We start from the raw sequence: 16835 nt of genomic DNA, 5'->3' as shown, positions 1-16835 counted from the left end.
TCGTGTCCTGTACGGCCTCTTTTGCGCCGACTTACAGTCTTCCTTGTTATCACCATCGATCAGGCCTTCGGAGTCGACCAGAGCTATTCGCTCATCAGTTCTCTTGTGGACCACTCGACGTCGTGCAGACAAATTACTTGGATCCCGCGGGCTGCTATTACACTTGATTCGCGGTTCCTCACTGAAGTGATTATATACTGGCCCAGATCGACACCCGCTCGTGTCAATCTCGCCTCCTCGCCCTTCGCAACTGCTCTCATCTCAGGCTTCGCTGTCACCCCCGTACGCCAAACCTGCCGGCATGAACGGTTACGAACACTTAGAGATCCAGTAAGTTTAGAACATCCAGTGCCTATAACTCGTTCCCTTGGTTTGGATCCGAGATACTAACAGATCACAACTTGGTTTTTTTTATTATGCATCAGATACCCATGGTCTCCGTATGCCCCGCCCATATCCGCACATGCCGGATCATTGCCACGTTCCTCGTCGCCATGGTCCGAAGACACGCCATTCGTTGAGCGTGAACAAACTATTGTGGGTTCTCAATCTCTATCATTTGATCGCGCGACCTCATGTGGCGCGTGTATTTCAGTGCTCCGATTTCACATGTTGCGGGCTGTCTCTAAGAGACCTTCACTCATTAGTTGATCACTTTGAGGAAGCACATGTTGTAGTGTTCGACAGCGCAGGAAATGCTGTGTACCCGAACCCTAGCCCGATCCTTCGCGTCCTCGATCACGAGAATGAGGGGCCTTACATGAGTTTTGTGTTGGGTTATCCTGCACCAAGGCCTCCTGTGGCGTTTCTTGAACCGGAATCTGCCTTCGGATCTGTGTCAGACTGGTCTTCGCCTTCGGCTACTTCAGAGCCGATCAGTCCTGTTGAGACGAGTTCAGAGGAATGTATACCACAAAACTCTTTCACCAAAGTGAAGAGCAAGCCAGTTCGTATTGGGAAACGGGTACATCGACCTCATCAACGAAAAAAAGACAAGGCTTATAACTGTCCTGTAAGCATCCCCCTCATTACGCCCACATGTTCGCCCCATTAATTTCCGCTGATTAGCGGCCTGAATGTACTAAAGTAAGTCTAGGCTCGGCGTATTGGAGTGGAGAAGTGAAACCTAATGGCCACAGACGTACTTGAACGCAAACGGGTTGAAATATCACCTGGAAAAAGGGACTTGTAAAAATGAGATGCCGTTGCCGGAGTTCTACCGCTAGTCCGAGGTGAGCCAAAGTCCACCTGATCGTTGATTGCCCCCGCATCTACGTGTATGTCAGGAGTTCCTCCGCACCGAACAGACTAAGCAGACCGCGTAGTACCCCACACTTGAAATCCGCGGGAATTCAGGGTCAAATCTAGTGCTACAAACGCCGGTGCTACCGACCAAGTTGATCAGAAGGGGCTGTGTTAGCGTAGTGTACATATACTAATTCTGCATATTCGTTCACAAGCCAGATATATCCATTAGACTGGCCATCAGCCACATTTCGCATTGTGTACGTTGACTTCGCAGCGTGTTACGCCTGCTATCGCGTCCGTTTCTTTCGCTTTCATTTCGTATTCGTTGATATTGGCCCGTATCAAGTGATGTAGCTGCTGTATTTGCCTTGTCAAGCTTATCTGATTGATGTCCTCATAATTGCGACTTGTTTCGTTGCTCCTGTTTCATGGCGTCAGAAATTCTAGCTCAGACCATAAAATAAAAATTTGAGTGATACCGTGATTTTACCCACAAAGAATTTGTTAAACACATAAAAAAGTTTATTACCTGGCGCGCGGGTGAATGTAATGCCTTGGTTTCGTCACGAACGATCTGGCACTGCCGCGAACTGGATGTTGATTTACGTGGAAAGGAGAGCTGGTGACCATGCACATGATTCAGATCTGAGTCCTTTGAATCATAGGATCCTAGGGATACCACATGGAAATAAAAAAAAAAGAAAAAGAGGATAATCCTGGATAATCCTAGATAATCGGGGGTGTCAAGGCATGAGGCCGGTGTCGTTGCGCTGGCGGTCGGACCGGGGACCCACAGGGCCAAAAGGTGCAAATCGGGACAAGTGGGTTTCAATGAAACCTCACTTCAAGTAGCTCTCTCTCACATCCTTCTCCTCCCTACATTCAAGACCATACAAGGCCTTGTAAGGGCGTGTTGAGACCAGCGTCTGATATCTGTCAAGTCCGATATCAAACAGCTGACAGTCCGATAATCTAATACCAGAATTCCGTGAATTCCTCCTTCCAGAACTTCTGCGATTTTTAGCACGGTCTTCTTGCGATTTCAAACGTTGATTATAATCTCCAACGGCGCTTGTATCCTTTCACGTCCTTGACTTCGCCCCATCTCCATGCTCACAACCTTTCCTCTACCTGTCCTCTCTGTCACACCCGATGCAGTGAAAGATCTTCAAGGACAAGACGCTCTCTCCGCTCTCTGGACCCGTAAGTACTACCTACCTTATCAATTCAATTCTTAATATACTATCTCTTTCTAGTTTTCACCAAATGCAAAGAGTCGCTTCAAGATGGCCGCAGGCTTGAGAATATCTCTTGGAGGCTATGGCACCGTGAGCTGGTTCTCGCTCAGCAGTCGTACCTGCCACCTACTCCAGACTCCATCTCTCATCCCAAAGTATCGTCCGATACCCGCACCTCGTTCTTCCCCCTTACCGACCCTGTCGAGGTAGCCCAGCCTTTAGGTATGTCCGAGGATCATTTCCTTTTTCGTCATTGCTCATCTTGCGTTCTCCTTGTGTTCCGCACATGTAGGCACACCCCCTTGCTCGCATTCGGCATCCATGTATCAGCATACTTCATCCCCTGCATCTACAACGAGCCCCGTTGTTCCTGACCGCCCGCGCATACCCCAATTCTCATCAGCCTCAGGTACCCCCGTAGCACCGCCTCTGTCCACTTCCTTCCGCCCCAAATCGTCCCCGTTTGTTGGCCGAATAATAATAGACATGTTGCCACATAATGTCCTTATACCCGACAAGCAGAAGGCCCCATCGCCGCGTTCGCCTAAACAACCCACCGTGCCCTCCGTTCAGCTTCCCTCGACGCCTACCTCTGCTGAAGCTTACTTTCCTCGCGTTGTCGTCGTAAACCCCACGCCCCAACCCACTCCACCGATGACACCCTCCCTCAGCGAAGATCCACCAGGTGCTTCACAGCCACCATCAACGTTCCTTCTACCCCCGCTTCCCCCGCCTGTACTAGCTATGAAGCGTCAATCACAAGTGCAACAGCCGCTTCCGCAGTCACCTCCACCAGATGAACTGTTAACTTCGCTTGTCTCGGCCCGAGGCATCGAGACCTCGAAGGGGTCTGGCAGGTTTTTCCTACAGCAGAGCCCTGAGGATGCGTCCCCGGAACGCGATGGCTCGACGGAGAGCGGAAAGAGCCGCACTGATTTGTTCGATGCATCGAGCGCAGCCTCCAGTCAGATGCATAGCACTGATAATGAGAAAGCAGTAACGAAGGAGCTGAAGGAGAAATCATGTGCCAAACCAAAGAAGGGAAAGGAATTGGGGAGATCGTCTGCCCGGCCGCCTTTGGCGAAACGGACCCACTCCGCGAGGCACATCGGCCCTTCGATACAGCGCAAGCACTCAAATCAGGACAGTAAACCGCGCGCGATGTTTAATATTGGCTCCAACTCGTCGAACGGGTCCAAGTCTGCTAATGGGAGCTCGGCGAAACTCACTCCGCCTCCACCTCCGCCTGCCCCTGTGGCCAGCGGATTGGGCGGTATGCTTAACGGGATGACGGCGATAAATCTCAAGCCTGTACAGTCGACTGTTGCTCTCCCTCCTGTTGCTAATGGCAATGCCGTGGCCAACGGAAACGCCAACGGCGTTGGCAATAGCAATGCTGCTGCTGCTGCTCATGCAAGTAACGGCACGGGTCCCCAGCAGCGAAAAACCATCGTTGTCGCCAGCACCTCCGAGGAAGACTACGAGACCACTGATGCAGACGACTCTGGATGGGCCTCTGAGGACATGGACACTGAGGACAAAGCCCGCGAAGCCAAGGAGGCCGGGCTACGCGGTGCTGCACTGGAAGCCCAGCGCCAACGGGACCTCTTCGCAAAGGTTCCCAAACGGTCGTACTCTAATCTCAATCGCACGCAGTCGGGACTACTTTCCCAGCTCATGAACCCCAACCCTGCGATATTCCCGCCGAATCATCCGTGTCGCTTGAGTCAATCAACCGCGGATCTTGTGCGGATGCAGCGGCAGGCGCAGCGTCAGGCTGAGGAGGTGCAGGCTCCACAAAGGAGTAGTAGTGGGTTTGCAGGGCCTGTGAGGCTGCAGACGAGTAAAAGTTCAGCGGCGTTACCCATGGCTGCGCAAATCACTGCCATGTCGAGCTCGAAGCCCCCGTCGTCTGGAATGAAGGGGAAAGAGAGCGAGAAAGGGGGTTATAGGCCAAAGGGACGCCCGAAGGAAGCAGAGATGGAAGACGAGAGTGGGGAGGATGACGACGACAAGATCCAGGTATCGCGCAGTGTGGCGCAGCAGAGGCTTCAGGCCTTGATATCACGCCGCGCTCCGGAAAATGGCATTGCATCTCAACTGGCTCAGCATACGCATACACGTGTGGTGGAGGATCGCGTCGCTCCTGTTGCACAATCCACGGCACCTATACCCCTCGGACATCCGTATAATCTTCCTGCTCCCGCGCTACCTATGACGCCCCGCACGACCCGACGAATAATGCTTCGGCAAGAGCTGTCAGAGAGCATGCGGAGGCAATTATTGTGGGAGCGACAGGTGAGCAGTACCACCAACCCAGCTGCGAACGCCAGACGAGCGAACAATGGCGTGCTCGGTGGGTTGCGACCACTTGCCTCGACAACGTCCATGGGCGGGAATCCTGGCGCCACCAAGAGTGCAGAGGCTCAGGATAAGGATGAGCGTAAGCGGCGCGCGATGGCCCGAAATCGAAGTTGGGCAGACGACTACCACTATTCAGGGTGGTGATTTTCTTGCTGGACTCTCTGCCAACATGTGGATCTTCTATAATTTGGTATCTCTCGCATATGTTATGGGGTCTGTTCTTTCTCATTGTCTTGTCCTCTAATCACGCGGCACGGTTGCGTTTCTCCCTCTCTTTTTCTATCGTACTTTAGCACGCGCATGCTCCACTTCGCGAACATGCTACTGATACTGCAGGACAAGGTTTCCCTCCCTCCTGCCGCGCGTTTTATTACACCCTCATCCTCATGCTGCGCTTCCCCCAAACCTTCCTCGTATCATTGCATTCCCACACATAATTGCACTTGCATGTCATACTCCGTCATCCTCGCTGTCCATTTACGTTGTAATAGTAGTCACCGTAATTACCAGGTAGTTATTCCTATGGATTAGGGTGTTGTGTTCAATTTGCTTTCGAACCCTTGCCAATATGTACTAATAGTGTGTAGGGCGTACCCGCCAAGTTGTATATCAAGTGGTTCCGTTTACAGCATAGTTCATGTTTGGCAACCGTGTCAGTGACCAGGCACGTTGGCAACCCCTGTTCATGGTCATGCAGAGTCATAGAACTGTCATAGATGGCCGGTCCATGACTGTGCAGTACTTGGCCTTGCAACAGCTGGGATTATGCTTCCCCATTTGGCAGCGGAGTGGCAAACCTTGCGGAGCTGCCTTCATGCCGCACCGCGGACATAAGTTACTACTTATAGTAATTGTACAGCTGAAAGCTTAATATCTACCTACTTAACCCCACCTGTGCAGGAGCCTATTGCGTAATATAATTTAATTTAATATATAAACTTTTTGGGGAACTTTGGTTGTATTTGTTCCCCACAAGCGGTAATCCAGTGCCGCATGGGCTCCGAAAAGCTTAAGCTTCAACTTCAATTGGAGGTAAGTTAATGATCAGCCCCGACTTTTGATCTGACAATGATTCTATCTATTGTGACTGCGCAGTGCGACGATAAGTAGAACAGTCACTTGCAATTGTGTGTAAGTAAAACGATTTTGAAACCTCGCGGGTGCTCCCATGCCGTAGGGTTACGAATACCTTGTCCGACGGTTTAAGTATTATATTCTCTCAGGTCAGCGTACTCAATACCACGTGAACCCTGATACAGCCTGCACACTGTAATACTCGCTCGCAAGGGCTCATACCCAATCCACCATGTCATCCGCAGAAGACGAGTACGGCGAGCACGATAATGCCCAATCCCTGCCCGGCTCCAAGAAACGACGAGTGCAGAGGGCGTGTGACATATGTAGGCGCAAGAAGAGTGAGTCATACTTGTCTTGGATTGTACAAGTCCGCGATTAATTTTGGGTGTTTGATGTAGTTCGATGTGAGTAAGCTTCGTTACTGCTCACCCCCGGGCCCCGATGCGCAGTGAAACTGACCCATGTCCTCTCTTGCTGTTTTGGCTTGGGATGCTCGCTTTAAGGCGATGGAAGCCAGATGCCAGGGAACCGATGCTCTAACTGTATTGCGTATAATTTCGAATGTACGTACATAGAGGCTGCAAAGGTGTGCTCTCCTCCTCGGTCTCCTTGAGTGGCGCTTGACGCTCCCTGCACTAGAAACGAGGTCCGCCAAAGGGGTACGTGTGAAGCAATGGGTTTCCTGTATCTGCTTGAGGCACTTACCGTTGACGATGATCTCAGATATGTCGAGAGCCTGGAGAATCGTTTGGAGAAGATGGAGAAGCTTCTACAAAAGGTCGGTCTGTTAAGTACATACTCTTCATGATCGTCACTCACCCCATATTTAGGTCTGTCCTGATGCTGACTTCTCTCAGGAGCTCGGTGGCGGCCCCTTGGACAGGGAGACCTGGCAAAAAGGCAACATGAATGGCTCAACCAGCCATGTTATGGCCCCTTATGCTACTACCCCTCTCGAAGATCTCGTATCCAGTGACGATGACGAAATGGTATCTGTCCGCCTCGCTGATCACATGCAGAACATGTCTATCAATCCAATGTTGTCCCGCTTCTTTGGAAAATCCAGTGGTATCATGCTGGTCCAAAAAGCTATCGACCTCAAAAAGGAGTACACTGGCGATGACGAGATACACCGACATGACATTCTCCAGCCCAAACGCCCCGAGTTTCATGGATGCTTCCCTGTGTGTTTAGTCATAGTTGTTGTTTCTAGAGCTGACATCTCTTCAAGTGGGAGCTGGCCGCCAAGGATATTGTCGAGCCGGTCTATAACTTTCCTCACGAAGATCTTGCTACCTCCCTTGTCGATCTCTATTTCACGCACTATAATGTTCTAACTCCGCTGTTACACCGGCCAACATTTGAGCGCAAGGCGGCGCAGGGGCTCCACCGCCGAAACTCATCATTTGGGGCGGTGTACTTGCTAGTTCTTGCCGTAGGCTCGCGCTTCTCTGATGACTGCCGCGTCTTTTTGGAAAATCAGAATGAACATTCGGCGGGATGGAGGTTTTTCGAACAGGTACAGATGGTCAGGAAGACCCTGCTTGGGCCACCGTGTCTGGAGGATCTCCAAGTGCATTGTGTAGGTGTCAAGCTAGCGCTCTTTCACTGGATTACTAACTTGCATCTAGTTATCTGTGATCTACTTGCAGGGTACTTCGGCCCCGCAGGCATGTTGGACCATCGTTGGAATTGGCATACGTCTTGCGCAGGATGTTGGTGCACATCGTCGCAAGGCTTACAGCCATAAGCCTACCGTCGAAGAGGAGCTTTGGAAACGTGCATTCTGGTGTGGTTCGAATAATTCACTGTCGCAATGACGTCTCAATGTTTCCCTCAGGGTTCTCGTCAGCCTAGACCGTTTGATGAGCTCATCGCTGGGACGACCTTGTGCGATACAGGATGAAGAGTGGGTTTATCTGCGCTACTCCGTGATGTCATGAAGCTGACTCAATTATAGCTTCGACCTCGATCTGCCTGTCGAATGTGATGACGAATACTGGGAGCACCCGGACCCGGACCAAATGTTCAAGCAACCTTCTGACAAACCTTCTCTGGTATCGTACTTTGTCAATTTCCTGAAGCTTAACCACATACTCGCATTTGCCCTTCGTACTATCGTATGTACCTCTTCTCATTCAAGAGTCCTCGACTAACGATGTGTTGCAGTATTCGATCAACAAGCTAAAAGTCCTGCTTGGTTTTGTTGGGCAGCAATGGGAGCAGCAAATAGTTGCAGAGCTTGATTCTGCGCTTAACAAATGGATCGACGCCCTTCCTGATCATCGTATGTATCTTAGTTTGGACTTCATTATTATCACCGCCGCTAAATTCTACAACCTAAAGTGAGATGGGATCCAAACAGGGACATAAATGACTTTTTCCTGCAGTCGTATTGCCTCTATTCGAGTTACTATCATGTCCAGATCCTCATCCACCGCCCATTCATTCCGTCACCCCGAAAACCGTCCCCTCTGTCTTTCCCTTCCTTGGCGATCTGTACAAATGCTGCTCGATCTTGCAGCCACGTCATGGATGTATATCGATGCCGATCTGGTAAGCCGGTGCCTTATTCGCAGGTGCGTCGAGGAAATTCGAGCAGGTCTCTTGTGTTCAGAACATATTTTAGATGCCTGCATTCACTGCAGGTATTGTCTTGCTTCTGAATATCTGGGGTGGAAAACGCTCTGGACTGTATACTGATCCTACGAAGGAGATGGCAGACGTGCACAAGTGCATGTCCATCTTGAAGTCGTGCGAAAAACGGTCTGTCGACCTTTTACTGCGGAAGAATGTTTCTCATTAATCCTCATAGCTGGCACACTGCTGGTCGTCTGTGGTATGCATGTTTTTATCTTTATTTCATTCGGTAGGAAGACTTAAACTATATGGAAGGGATATCCTGTATGAGCTGGCATCTGTCGGTGACCTTCCGTTACCCCAGCCTAGTCCCTCTGGCGGAACGAAACGCGAACGTGATTCAGACAGTCCAATATCTGCTCCGCCTACGACCTCACCACAGTCGGATGTACCCCGCACCATCGCAGGATCGCGCCGCATCGGTCGCGAAGCAGCTGCCCACACTCGCTCAAATTTTGTGAGCTCATTTGATCTTCCGCTCTACAGCGATGATCTTGGGCGCCTGCCGCTCCATGGGCAAGTGAACTTCCCGAACACGTCCCCACAACTTGGCTCGTCAACTAGCAATATGTGGTACTCTCACGGGAGTGGGAATCCGGTGCAACCGCAGACTTCTATACAAAACGTGCCCCCGCCTCAGGACTATTCACAGACCTCTGTTCCTGCCGTGTACAACATGGATGACATGTTCTATGAGCAGATGAGTCAGTACTCGGCGCAATACCAATCACAAGGGACCTCTGCTTCTTCGCCCTATGACGACGACACTCAGGGGTTACATAGTCTGATGAGTGGCACACACCAGCAAAATGTGCTTCCGCATCCTAACGCGAACGTTATGGACACGGACACGATTGCCATGTGGTCCAATGCTCCGACTGGTTTTGAGTGAGTCGCGCTTGTTTGGGCTGATTGCCCCTGCTGATGAATGTACAGGCTTAATGACTGGGGAACGTACATCACTAATGTATCTGGGATGGTAAATCCCGATGGTTCGGCCTCACACTCGAGGCAAGGGCACTAAGCTTTAACCTCGTGTCCTTTTCTCGATTTTTTTTGTTTACACACGTGCGACAGTAATGCCCATAATATAGTGAGAAGTACACGCTGGCGCTTAGATGTGCATAGATTTTCTAGTTTTTGAGCAACACGAGGCAGCATCAGCTTATTATCCTATCTCTGTGTATATATGCTATCATGAGACCAACTCGCCTCATTTTTGTAGCCCATCCGCAGACCGGTACACATGACAAGCCATCGGGAAAGCGGGAGTCCATATTCCTACGCCTACGACACGTACGTCGTCTCCCAAGAACAAACGACACAAGGCTTTGAATACTAATACTTTGTTGAACCGTCATCATCAGCGCACATTTCTGAGTTAATTCTAACGTTTACATTTCCAAAATGTCGACTCGCATTCCTCTTCTTTTTGTAAGGAATTTGGATGTTTCCTTTGAATTGTCGCACTGATACCAGGAAAGGGCACAATGACTATGGGGTTCGAGGGCACGAACGGAGTGAGGACGACCAGCGAGAAGGACTGTCAGGAAATTCTAGACATCTTCTTCAGCCATGGTCATACTGAAGTGGACACGGCACGCATATATGCCGAGGGCACCACTGAACAGGTCGGTGCGGACATGCTGACGCATTGAGCCCTGGCGCTAACTGAATACTTTCCACACCAGATCCTGGCCAAACTCGATTTGAAGAACGCGACGATCGACACGAAGTGCGTCGAATGATTTCATATTGTGAGATATGCGCTAATCTGCTGGCGTAGAGTGTACCCTGTCACTCCTGGAGATCACAGCCCGCAGACACTGCGGTCCATTTTCCTCACGTCCCTTAAATCTCTGAAGCGCGACAAAGTCCGGGTCTTGTATTTGCACGCTCCCGATCGTAGTGTTCCCTTTGAGGACACTGCACGCGAGATCAACAAGCTCTACATGGAGGGCCGTTTGTGAGTGTACATATCCCAATCCTGTAAGGAATGGAATCTGACTGGCTCATCAGCGAGATATTTGGTCTGAGGTGAGCGTTCGTGTAATGCTCTTGCTAATTTCAAGGACTCAGTCATAAAATAGTAACTTTGCAGCTTGGGAGGTTGCAGAAGTTGTCGGGATTTGCAAAGCGAACGGTTATGTGTTGCCAAAGATCTATCAGGTGTTCGTATAACCGTCCAGCTGTGAGAGAAGGTGCTCACGATGCATGTAGGATGTACAACGCGATCACCCGGGAGATGGAGCCTGAGCTCCTTGCTTGCTGCCGGAAATATGGTATGCGGCTCGTCAGTTACAACCCATTAGCGTGAGTGGGGTTCGAGGATATTATTCGGAAGGAAATCTCATCACGGGATGCAGTGGCGGTCTTTTTGCCGGTAAGGTGCTTTCCACCGAGGAGGTAGCTCCCCAGGGTGGTCGCTTTGACCCGAAGTCGAAGATGGGCCAGATGTACCGAGCACGGTACCTTACGGATGGGTACCTCAAGGCTCTCGAGGTTGTTAAAGCCGCTGCCGTATGTCCTCCTGCTACCCATAGTCTATATAACTAATGATGACTTGGACAGGACGAACACGGTCTTCGTCTCACAGAGATTGCCCTTCGTTGGTGCCAGCATCATTCTTTACTGACGCCGGAAGACGGAATTATCCTAGGCGCTAGCAGTGCAGCGCAATTAGAGCAAAATTGTGTTGACTCGGAGAAGGGACCCCTCCCACAGGATGTTGTTGATGCCCTTGACGAGGCTTGCAGGATCGTGAAGGCCCATGGAAGTACCCCGTTATACTGGCGTTGAGGGCTCTTGCCGTCGAGGCATAGTCAACATCGTAGTAAATGTAATGACATGTAAAATCGATGCCAACGAGAACAGCACGAAGTACATAACCTGGCCGATTTTCAGTGATGAGCGAGAGAAAATACACACTTCCAACCAGGATCAGCTGACATCATGCGGACGGCACTTTCCTATGCCACAATATTTGATACCGCAGTCTGAGTCGACGAATCAGCTATAGCTTGGGTACTCTAACCCCGCCAAATCCATGGAGATTTTCGCAAGTGACTCGAGGATCGGTGATCGAATGCTAAGCAATGGTGAAGTCATCGGAAAACGCGAAATATAAGCGGGCTGCTCTTGATCATGGAAACGAGCCTTTCGGTGAGTAACCTACTTCTCATTGATCCACATATACTAACATCTCGTAGTAGTTCTATCCTTCCCACCCATTCATGGTGTCCACCCTTCCCTCATGCTGAAGGCCGCTGTTGCACGTTCTTGCGACAATCAGCACGGCACACTGCTTGACGTGAGCAACATCAGCCTCTGTGCTGTCGGCTTTTGCGGACAGAACATCTACTGCCAGTGTGTTCCATCGTTGAATGCGAGATTGCTCGACTCGGAGACACGGTGCGGGCACACGCACGACTTGCCAACCATGCCGTGGAGCATTTTCAGTTGGTTCTGGACCGATGTCCTGTCGACCATCCTGACCACGCACCAGGCTTTATTCGCAAGACTCTTCAAGGCATCGACTCAACTACTTCTCCCTTCCGCGAAGCCCTTGCATTGCGTCCATGGGCCACCTCGATTGTCCTTTACCTCTTTATCATCTCATCAAATCATCGATCCAGCGCTACAGCAAGGAGCGTACCGCCGTCTATACCCGAAACAGCACAGCTGTTCTACAAGCTACTGCCTCTGTCCAGAGGACACCTACATTCGTAGCATCGCGGCAGGGGTAGATGGCTGATTTGCGAATGTAGCAATCTTCCAACCGACGCATCCGATGAGGGCATACACCATCGACGAGTTGTGCTCAAGTACTGCCCTCTGGGCCATCAACACTGTCCAAAAGCACTACTAGTTCCGTTTCAATCACCAAGGCAAATCTGGTGATATTATTGACATTGACGGAGCTATCAGCCTTCATTGTGAGGCACTGACGTTGTGCCCACTTGCGCATTCGAAGGACCATAAGCAGCCTTACAGCTCCCATTTCTTTATGAGAGACATGCCTCTCACGCTACTTGACATAATAATGGGAGAACGACATTACGCACGCCAAGTTCGCGTTCTGATCGGCATGTCATACTGCCGCCGGCGATGGGGAGGCGCCCTCATCCACATCGCAGCTGGACTCCAGTTTTTGGGTTCAGGAGTGTCATTGACACACTGGGTGGTCAGTGCGCTGACGCAAAACACACTATCGAAGCTTTCTACGAGAAGATATTCTATTTGGAGGTGGTAACACGCTATAGGATGAACGTTGCACCACCTATACTCACGATGGCGATTATCTTGTCTTCAGCTGTGGAAGACTTGTTTCGAAACACTCTGTCTCAAGCTGAGTCGTACTTGTCATTTACATTGTTTGTAATGATGGTTTCAAGAATTTTGGCTTGGCGCTCCACAGCAGGGGAACGTTGGCCCCTTACATGGATCACGTTCCCATCCTGCCTTGGGAAGGTGACGAAACATGTTAGTGATTGGAGCGCCGAAATTGCAAAGGCGGTCGCCCTCGGTTCCCCTTTCAAGGTTTTCTTCTTGCCACAAGCCTTTTTGTGAACAAGCAAGCCTTCTTTCTGGCAGGATCTAACGGATAAAACATGTCATAGGCATTATGAAGAAGATTATAGCAATACTACGCACTGAGAACAATGATGTACTTCGAACTCGAGTTTTGCTTTGCAAGTACTGTACACCACCCCGTCTTACGTCTTGCCGATATCAGTAATATCAAATTTAAAATTCTTGGACAAGAGAGGCAAGAAGTCCACAGAAGCTTGGCCCTCAGTTGTCGATGCCATCAGATGCTAAGCTTCATGGTGATAGTCTATCAAGAGAAGGCAATCATCTTCCAGACGTAAAGTCTCCACAATGTATGAGGTAAAGCAATTACTTATCGCCAACTACGTGTATGTAACAATATTAATGTTGGTCTGTGCGCACGACCAAACGTCAATGCAGAGTTGTGAATATGGAACAGATGCAGTTTTCTATCTACATGCTTGCAGTATTCATAATAATACAATGCGACACATGCACCATACATGTCACTGCACAGTGTCCGTGGGGCCGTGGGCTGTGTCGAATTTCTTTAGGCTGACGGCGTCGAAAACCATCTCGGAATTTCTTCTCCGATCAATCTACATTAAGTTTAAGCAAGACTCGGCCTCGGCTTGGTGAACCAAGCAAGAGAATATTGACGGACCCTTCTATCAGGTTGCTCTCCATTCACAACAGTGAAGTCGGTGTAAGCATTGTCTCGTGGACGAGTTATCAATGTCGACATGAGGGAAATCGTGTAAAAGTGTGCGAGAGATTGGTTAAAGACGAGATGCCTGTGGAATATGGTTTTTTTGCAAGGAGCACAGAAGAAAGATGCACTTACATGCCATCGGTCTGGTGAAACCAAACCTGTAAGTTGTTCTTCAATGCCGAGGGAACGGACTCACAAGTGCTATATATACGGCTAGATCAACAAGGGTCCATATTGCTGTTAACAGACCGGTCTGTAGAGTGACTAAAATACCAATTTCCTGCTCAGTAGCACAGGAACCGACTAGAAGTCTCGTACCTCGTATTATCTTTTTGATGATATGATCAGTGTCCATGAAACCAGTTTTATGTTCTCTCTGTAGCATGTTAACGCATGTATAGCCTTATCGAAACCAGCAACAACGGACCAGGGAACGGACAAGCAACCCGGTAATCAGGAGGTTATCCAGAGCAGAAGAGGCAAGGCCGATGACAAATACGACTTCGAATCTATGAAACTGGGTGAACACAGGCACCATGTTTATTGCAATTGTGGTTCCAATGCCACAAACTAGCAGCCATGAGACAATAACGGTGGGTTCGAGCAATCAGACCACCCACGGAATGCAGCACTCGCGAGAAAGACGATGATCCCGACTAGCCAGACACTAGACGTCAAAACGCGGATTCTCCAGGCGAAGAAAAGCTGAACGAGGGTGGATATAACACCCTTGTGCATCGTCAGCCAGCGAAAGAAGCTTAAAATCGAAGCAAAGATACCGTGATGCCAGGTACTAGGAATGGTATAGGCGATTACTGACATGCTAACAGGTGACCATCGAAGAGAAGTACGCACGTAAGGAGAAGACTGAAAATGACAAATGAGATAACCACATTGGACGAATAATCAAGAAATAACACACCCCAGTTGGCTCTGGACAGAGTATATTGATCCCCTGTAGCAACAACCCGTTTGGACTCTGGATCTAGTATAAATAGGAATGGACACACCAAAGTGAATAATAAGGGTGTTATTCAAGAAGACATACTCCAGGATCACATTGGCTGTGCATAACAGCAAAAGGGTTGACACCTGAGAGTAAAATCAACCAACTGTCTACCCAGTTAAAAGATGCCTCATACAAGAAGTCGTATCCATCCACCGTCACTGGCAGAGAATTGATCATAAAGTGAACATTCATACTAGAATCTGATCACATTTACTCACCTTTTGAAGGAAGAAAAGTATAAGAGTACTGATGTGACCAGCGCGCCGTACAAAATTGTGTTAAGGGCAAAGCCTGCGAGCAAGGGGCCAAACCTGAGTGAGTACGCTGGTAAGACCAGCGGGTATGACGAACTCCAAAACCTACGAGATGCCAGCGACGGTAAGGGCCATCTTGCTGGACACAATCAATGTGTGCTGCTGAGATCCTTCAAGCGATGAGGGGGCCGATAGACTGGGAAGATGCCGCAACGCTCTCATATTAGTAGTAGATGCTGGGAGCCCATCCGCATTTTATTCTCGTCCGATTAGGACGAGTACGTTTTCAGGGTTCAAGTCAGGGTGATGCTAATATTCTGCCAAGAATCTGCATGAATTACGATATTTTTTTGTTCTGTTCTGGAATGTGATATGATATTAGACCCCGAGCATATTTACACGGGTTGGCCTTGGGTTGACCTAGACTTGGACCAGACTCCAGAGGAATATTCTTAAAAAGGTCGGGGCAGTCAGCCAGTCATACCAGGCCTCCCAAATTTCGGAACTTGCCGCCCAACGATTCAGAAATTAGAAATTTGGTGGAGCTCAACAAGCGACCCTATTTTGAATTATGAGACTTGTTCGGTTGCGGGATTTCAATAGGAAACTCATTCAGCGCATGCTTTAAGCCCTAGCGGCCTCTATGTAAATGTTATGATACTCTTTTATCACAAGCTATATTCTAAATGTTTTTTACCCGAAAAAAATAATGCATATTCGGTACGTAGAACAGTGAGACCAGGTTTGACATTATGACTCGGATTTCGGCACGGGGAAGATCAATTACGAGTAGACTACTTAGTGTGTGCGCAGCATCTCCTCGAGGCCAGCCTTCCACAGCGTCAAATCGCCGTCCCACTCATTCAGGCGCCTCATCTTCCCTCCTTTTTCAATCGAGGTATGAGCGAGCATTTCGCCGAACTTGCGCTTGGAATACTTATGGCGGGAAATGCAGTACCAGATGATACCTTTCGTAGATAGCACCTCTCCCCAAGTTTCGTCGCACCCTTCCGCACAGGTTGGGATTATGTTCAACAGGCGAAGAAGCGTACGCCAAAAGACTCGTGGCAAGTAGAACCATAGAGGGGGATCAAGCCCTAAAACGAGAGGGCGCAGATATGATACGCCAATATAAGAGTAGATAAGCCAAAAAGACGTACAAATGACATCTGTTGCATGATCCGATATCAGCGTGGCGCTCTCACTGCCGTTGCCGTCGATGACCCATCCCTTGGAGTGGCGTGTCATCGCAGTGGAAACTCTCTCCTTGAACTCATCATTCGAAGGCATTACCCACCCGGGTCCCCAGAAAAGTGCATCCAAAGAGATATGTGGCACATCGAGTTTAGTGGCAATATACGCACTTACGGTCGACTTCAAAGAATTAATTCTAGGATCTTGAAGAATAATTTGTCTGAGCTCACCTTGCCAGTGCCTAACAAACACTCATGAGTCAACAAGCAATGAGGCCATGAGCAAACGACGGGGGCGCACCACTATTGCCCACAACATGAACTCTATAATGACCCTGACCGTCACCAAGTAACGACGGGATATTCATAGTAGTGGTCAAGGTTATGATATCCTAGTCTCCCATCAAATTCCATGTTCGGAGCCGAGCTGTGAAGTTCACACAGGCGAACTGGTTCAACAACTGTGTTTGTTAACGGAAAGTTTCCAAATCAGTCTTTCACAACAGCTGTATGTAATGAGCGGAAAGGAGCATCGAAATCTGTCCGTGA

General features: G+C 49.5%; 7 protein-coding genes across 7 annotated transcripts; 5 read left to right on the top strand and 2 right to left on the bottom strand.

Moving 5' to 3' along the window:
* Window positions 1–60: 60 nt before the first annotated feature.
* DEU56DRAFT_772264 (uncharacterized protein) lies at window positions 61–1167 on the top strand. Its single transcript, XM_041351514.1, has 4 exons — window positions 61–330; window positions 426–537; window positions 596–1071; window positions 1145–1167. The coding sequence occupies exons 1-3, from the start codon at window positions 302–304 to the stop codon at window positions 1052–1054; spliced, it is 600 nt and encodes a 199-aa protein (XP_041214095.1). The 5' UTR covers window positions 61–301; the 3' UTR covers window positions 1055–1071; window positions 1145–1167.
* A 1190-nt stretch (window positions 1168–2357) lies between these two features.
* Window positions 2358–4994, top strand: DEU56DRAFT_907457 (uncharacterized protein; the record flags this gene model as incomplete). Its single annotated transcript, XM_041356907.1, has 3 exons — window positions 2358–2451; window positions 2505–2708; window positions 2779–4994. 3 exons carry the CDS (start codon window positions 2358–2360, stop codon window positions 4992–4994), a joined length of 2514 nt encoding a protein of 837 aa, XP_041214094.1.
* Window positions 4995–6242: 1248 nt separating this feature from the next.
* DEU56DRAFT_772237 (fungal-specific transcription factor domain-containing protein) lies at window positions 6243–9744 on the top strand. The gene is made up of 13 exons (XM_041351513.1): window positions 6243–6586; window positions 6651–6705; window positions 6758–7111; window positions 7159–7509; window positions 7559–7716; window positions 7768–7836; window positions 7888–8047; window positions 8097–8214; window positions 8274–8506; window positions 8557–8693; window positions 8743–8766; window positions 8823–9455; window positions 9504–9744. The coding sequence occupies exons 2-13, from the start codon at window positions 6685–6687 to the stop codon at window positions 9589–9591; spliced, it is 2346 nt and encodes a 781-aa protein (XP_041214093.1). The 5' UTR covers window positions 6243–6586; window positions 6651–6684; the 3' UTR covers window positions 9592–9744.
* Window positions 9745–9840: 96 nt separating this feature from the next.
* On the top strand, window positions 9841–11489 carry DEU56DRAFT_772234 (NADP-dependent oxidoreductase domain-containing protein). Its single transcript, XM_041351512.1, has 9 exons — window positions 9841–10001; window positions 10052–10198; window positions 10259–10302; window positions 10354–10533; window positions 10587–10604; window positions 10658–10738; window positions 10788–10880; window positions 10934–11087; window positions 11139–11489. The coding sequence occupies exons 1-9, from the start codon at window positions 9975–9977 to the stop codon at window positions 11364–11366; spliced, it is 972 nt and encodes a 323-aa protein (XP_041214092.1). The 5' UTR covers window positions 9841–9974; the 3' UTR covers window positions 11367–11489.
* Window positions 11490–11504: 15 nt separating this feature from the next.
* Window positions 11505–12498, top strand: DEU56DRAFT_432465 (uncharacterized protein). Its single transcript, XM_041346200.1, has 2 exons — window positions 11505–11729; window positions 11777–12498. Exons 1-2 carry the CDS (start codon window positions 11663–11665, stop codon window positions 12319–12321), a joined length of 612 nt encoding a protein of 203 aa, XP_041214091.1. The 5' UTR covers window positions 11505–11662; the 3' UTR covers window positions 12322–12498.
* An 862-nt stretch (window positions 12499–13360) lies between these two features.
* On the bottom strand, window positions 13361–15545 carry DEU56DRAFT_772227 (uncharacterized protein). The gene is made up of 14 exons (XM_041351511.1): window positions 15203–15545; window positions 15058–15150; window positions 14973–14997; window positions 14841–14922; window positions 14753–14785; window positions 14686–14697; window positions 14610–14623; window positions 14451–14559; window positions 14258–14400; window positions 14149–14206; window positions 14027–14094; window positions 13963–13973; window positions 13783–13912; window positions 13361–13717 (listed from the first exon to the last, which is right to left on the bottom strand). The coding sequence occupies exons 1-14, from the start codon at window positions 15313–15315 to the stop codon at window positions 13625–13627; spliced, it is 984 nt and encodes a 327-aa protein (XP_041214090.1). The 5' UTR covers window positions 15316–15545; the 3' UTR covers window positions 13361–13624.
* A 346-nt stretch (window positions 15546–15891) lies between these two features.
* Window positions 15892–16654, bottom strand: DEU56DRAFT_907453 (uncharacterized protein; the record flags this gene model as incomplete). The annotated part of the gene is made up of 4 exons (XM_041356906.1): window positions 15892–16190; window positions 16254–16467; window positions 16518–16528; window positions 16588–16654. 4 exons carry the CDS (start codon window positions 16652–16654, stop codon window positions 15892–15894), a joined length of 591 nt encoding a protein of 196 aa, XP_041214089.1.
* Window positions 16655–16835: the final 181 nt, after the last annotated feature.

Source organism: Suillus clintonianus (assembly GCF_016758775.1).
Source record: "Suillus clintonianus strain FC179 chromosome Unknown DEU56scaffold_5, whole genome shotgun sequence".
NCBI lineage: Eukaryota > Fungi > Basidiomycota > Agaricomycetes > Boletales > Suillaceae > Suillus > Suillus clintonianus.
Note: the sequence above shows the minus strand (reverse complement) of the source record. Positions and strands in the feature narration are given on the sequence as shown.

Bases quoted from the DNA above. Each gene is read 5' to 3' on its own strand.
- DEU56DRAFT_772227 (XM_041351511.1), bottom strand. From the start codon at position 15,315: ATGAGAGCGTTGCGGCATCTTCCCAGTCTATCGGCCCCCTCATCGCTT. The intron at 14,786-14,840 runs GTGTGTCCATTC...TTGTTGCTACAG, and splicing joins CACCCTTATTATTCACTTTG to GGGATCAATATACTCTGTCC. The intron at 14,401-14,450 runs GTGGGTGGTCTG...CATGGCTGCTAG, and splicing joins TCTCGCGAGTGCTGCATTCC to TTTGTGGCATTGGAACCACA.
- DEU56DRAFT_772264 (XM_041351514.1), top strand. From the start codon at position 302: ATGAACGGTTACGAACACTTAGAGATCCA. The intron at 331-425 runs GTAAGTTTAGAA...ATTATGCATCAG, and splicing joins TACGAACACTTAGAGATCCA to ATACCCATGGTCTCCGTATG. The intron at 538-595 runs GTGGGTTCTCAA...CGTGTATTTCAG, and splicing joins TTGAGCGTGAACAAACTATT to TGCTCCGATTTCACATGTTG.
- DEU56DRAFT_772234 (XM_041351512.1), top strand. From the start codon at position 9,975: ATGTCGACTCGCATTCCTCTTCTTTTT. The intron at 10,739-10,787 runs GTTCGTATAACC...CGATGCATGTAG, and splicing joins TTGCCAAAGATCTATCAGGT to GATGTACAACGCGATCACCC. The intron at 10,881-10,933 runs GTGAGTGGGGTT...CACGGGATGCAG, and splicing joins GTCAGTTACAACCCATTAGC to TGGCGGTCTTTTTGCCGGTA.
- DEU56DRAFT_772237 (XM_041351513.1), top strand. From the start codon at position 6,685: ATGGAGAAGCTTCTACAAAAG. The intron at 6,706-6,757 runs GTCGGTCTGTTA...CCCCATATTTAG, and splicing joins TGGAGAAGCTTCTACAAAAG to GTCTGTCCTGATGCTGACTT. The intron at 7,717-7,767 runs GTGTGGTTCGAA...TGTTTCCCTCAG, and splicing joins CTTTGGAAACGTGCATTCTG to GGTTCTCGTCAGCCTAGACC.
- DEU56DRAFT_432465 (XM_041346200.1), top strand. From the start codon at position 11,663: ATGGTGAAGTCATCGGAAAACGCGAAATATAAGCGGGCTGCTCTTGAT. The intron at 11,730-11,776 runs GTGAGTAACCTA...AACATCTCGTAG, and splicing joins TCATGGAAACGAGCCTTTCG to TAGTTCTATCCTTCCCACCC.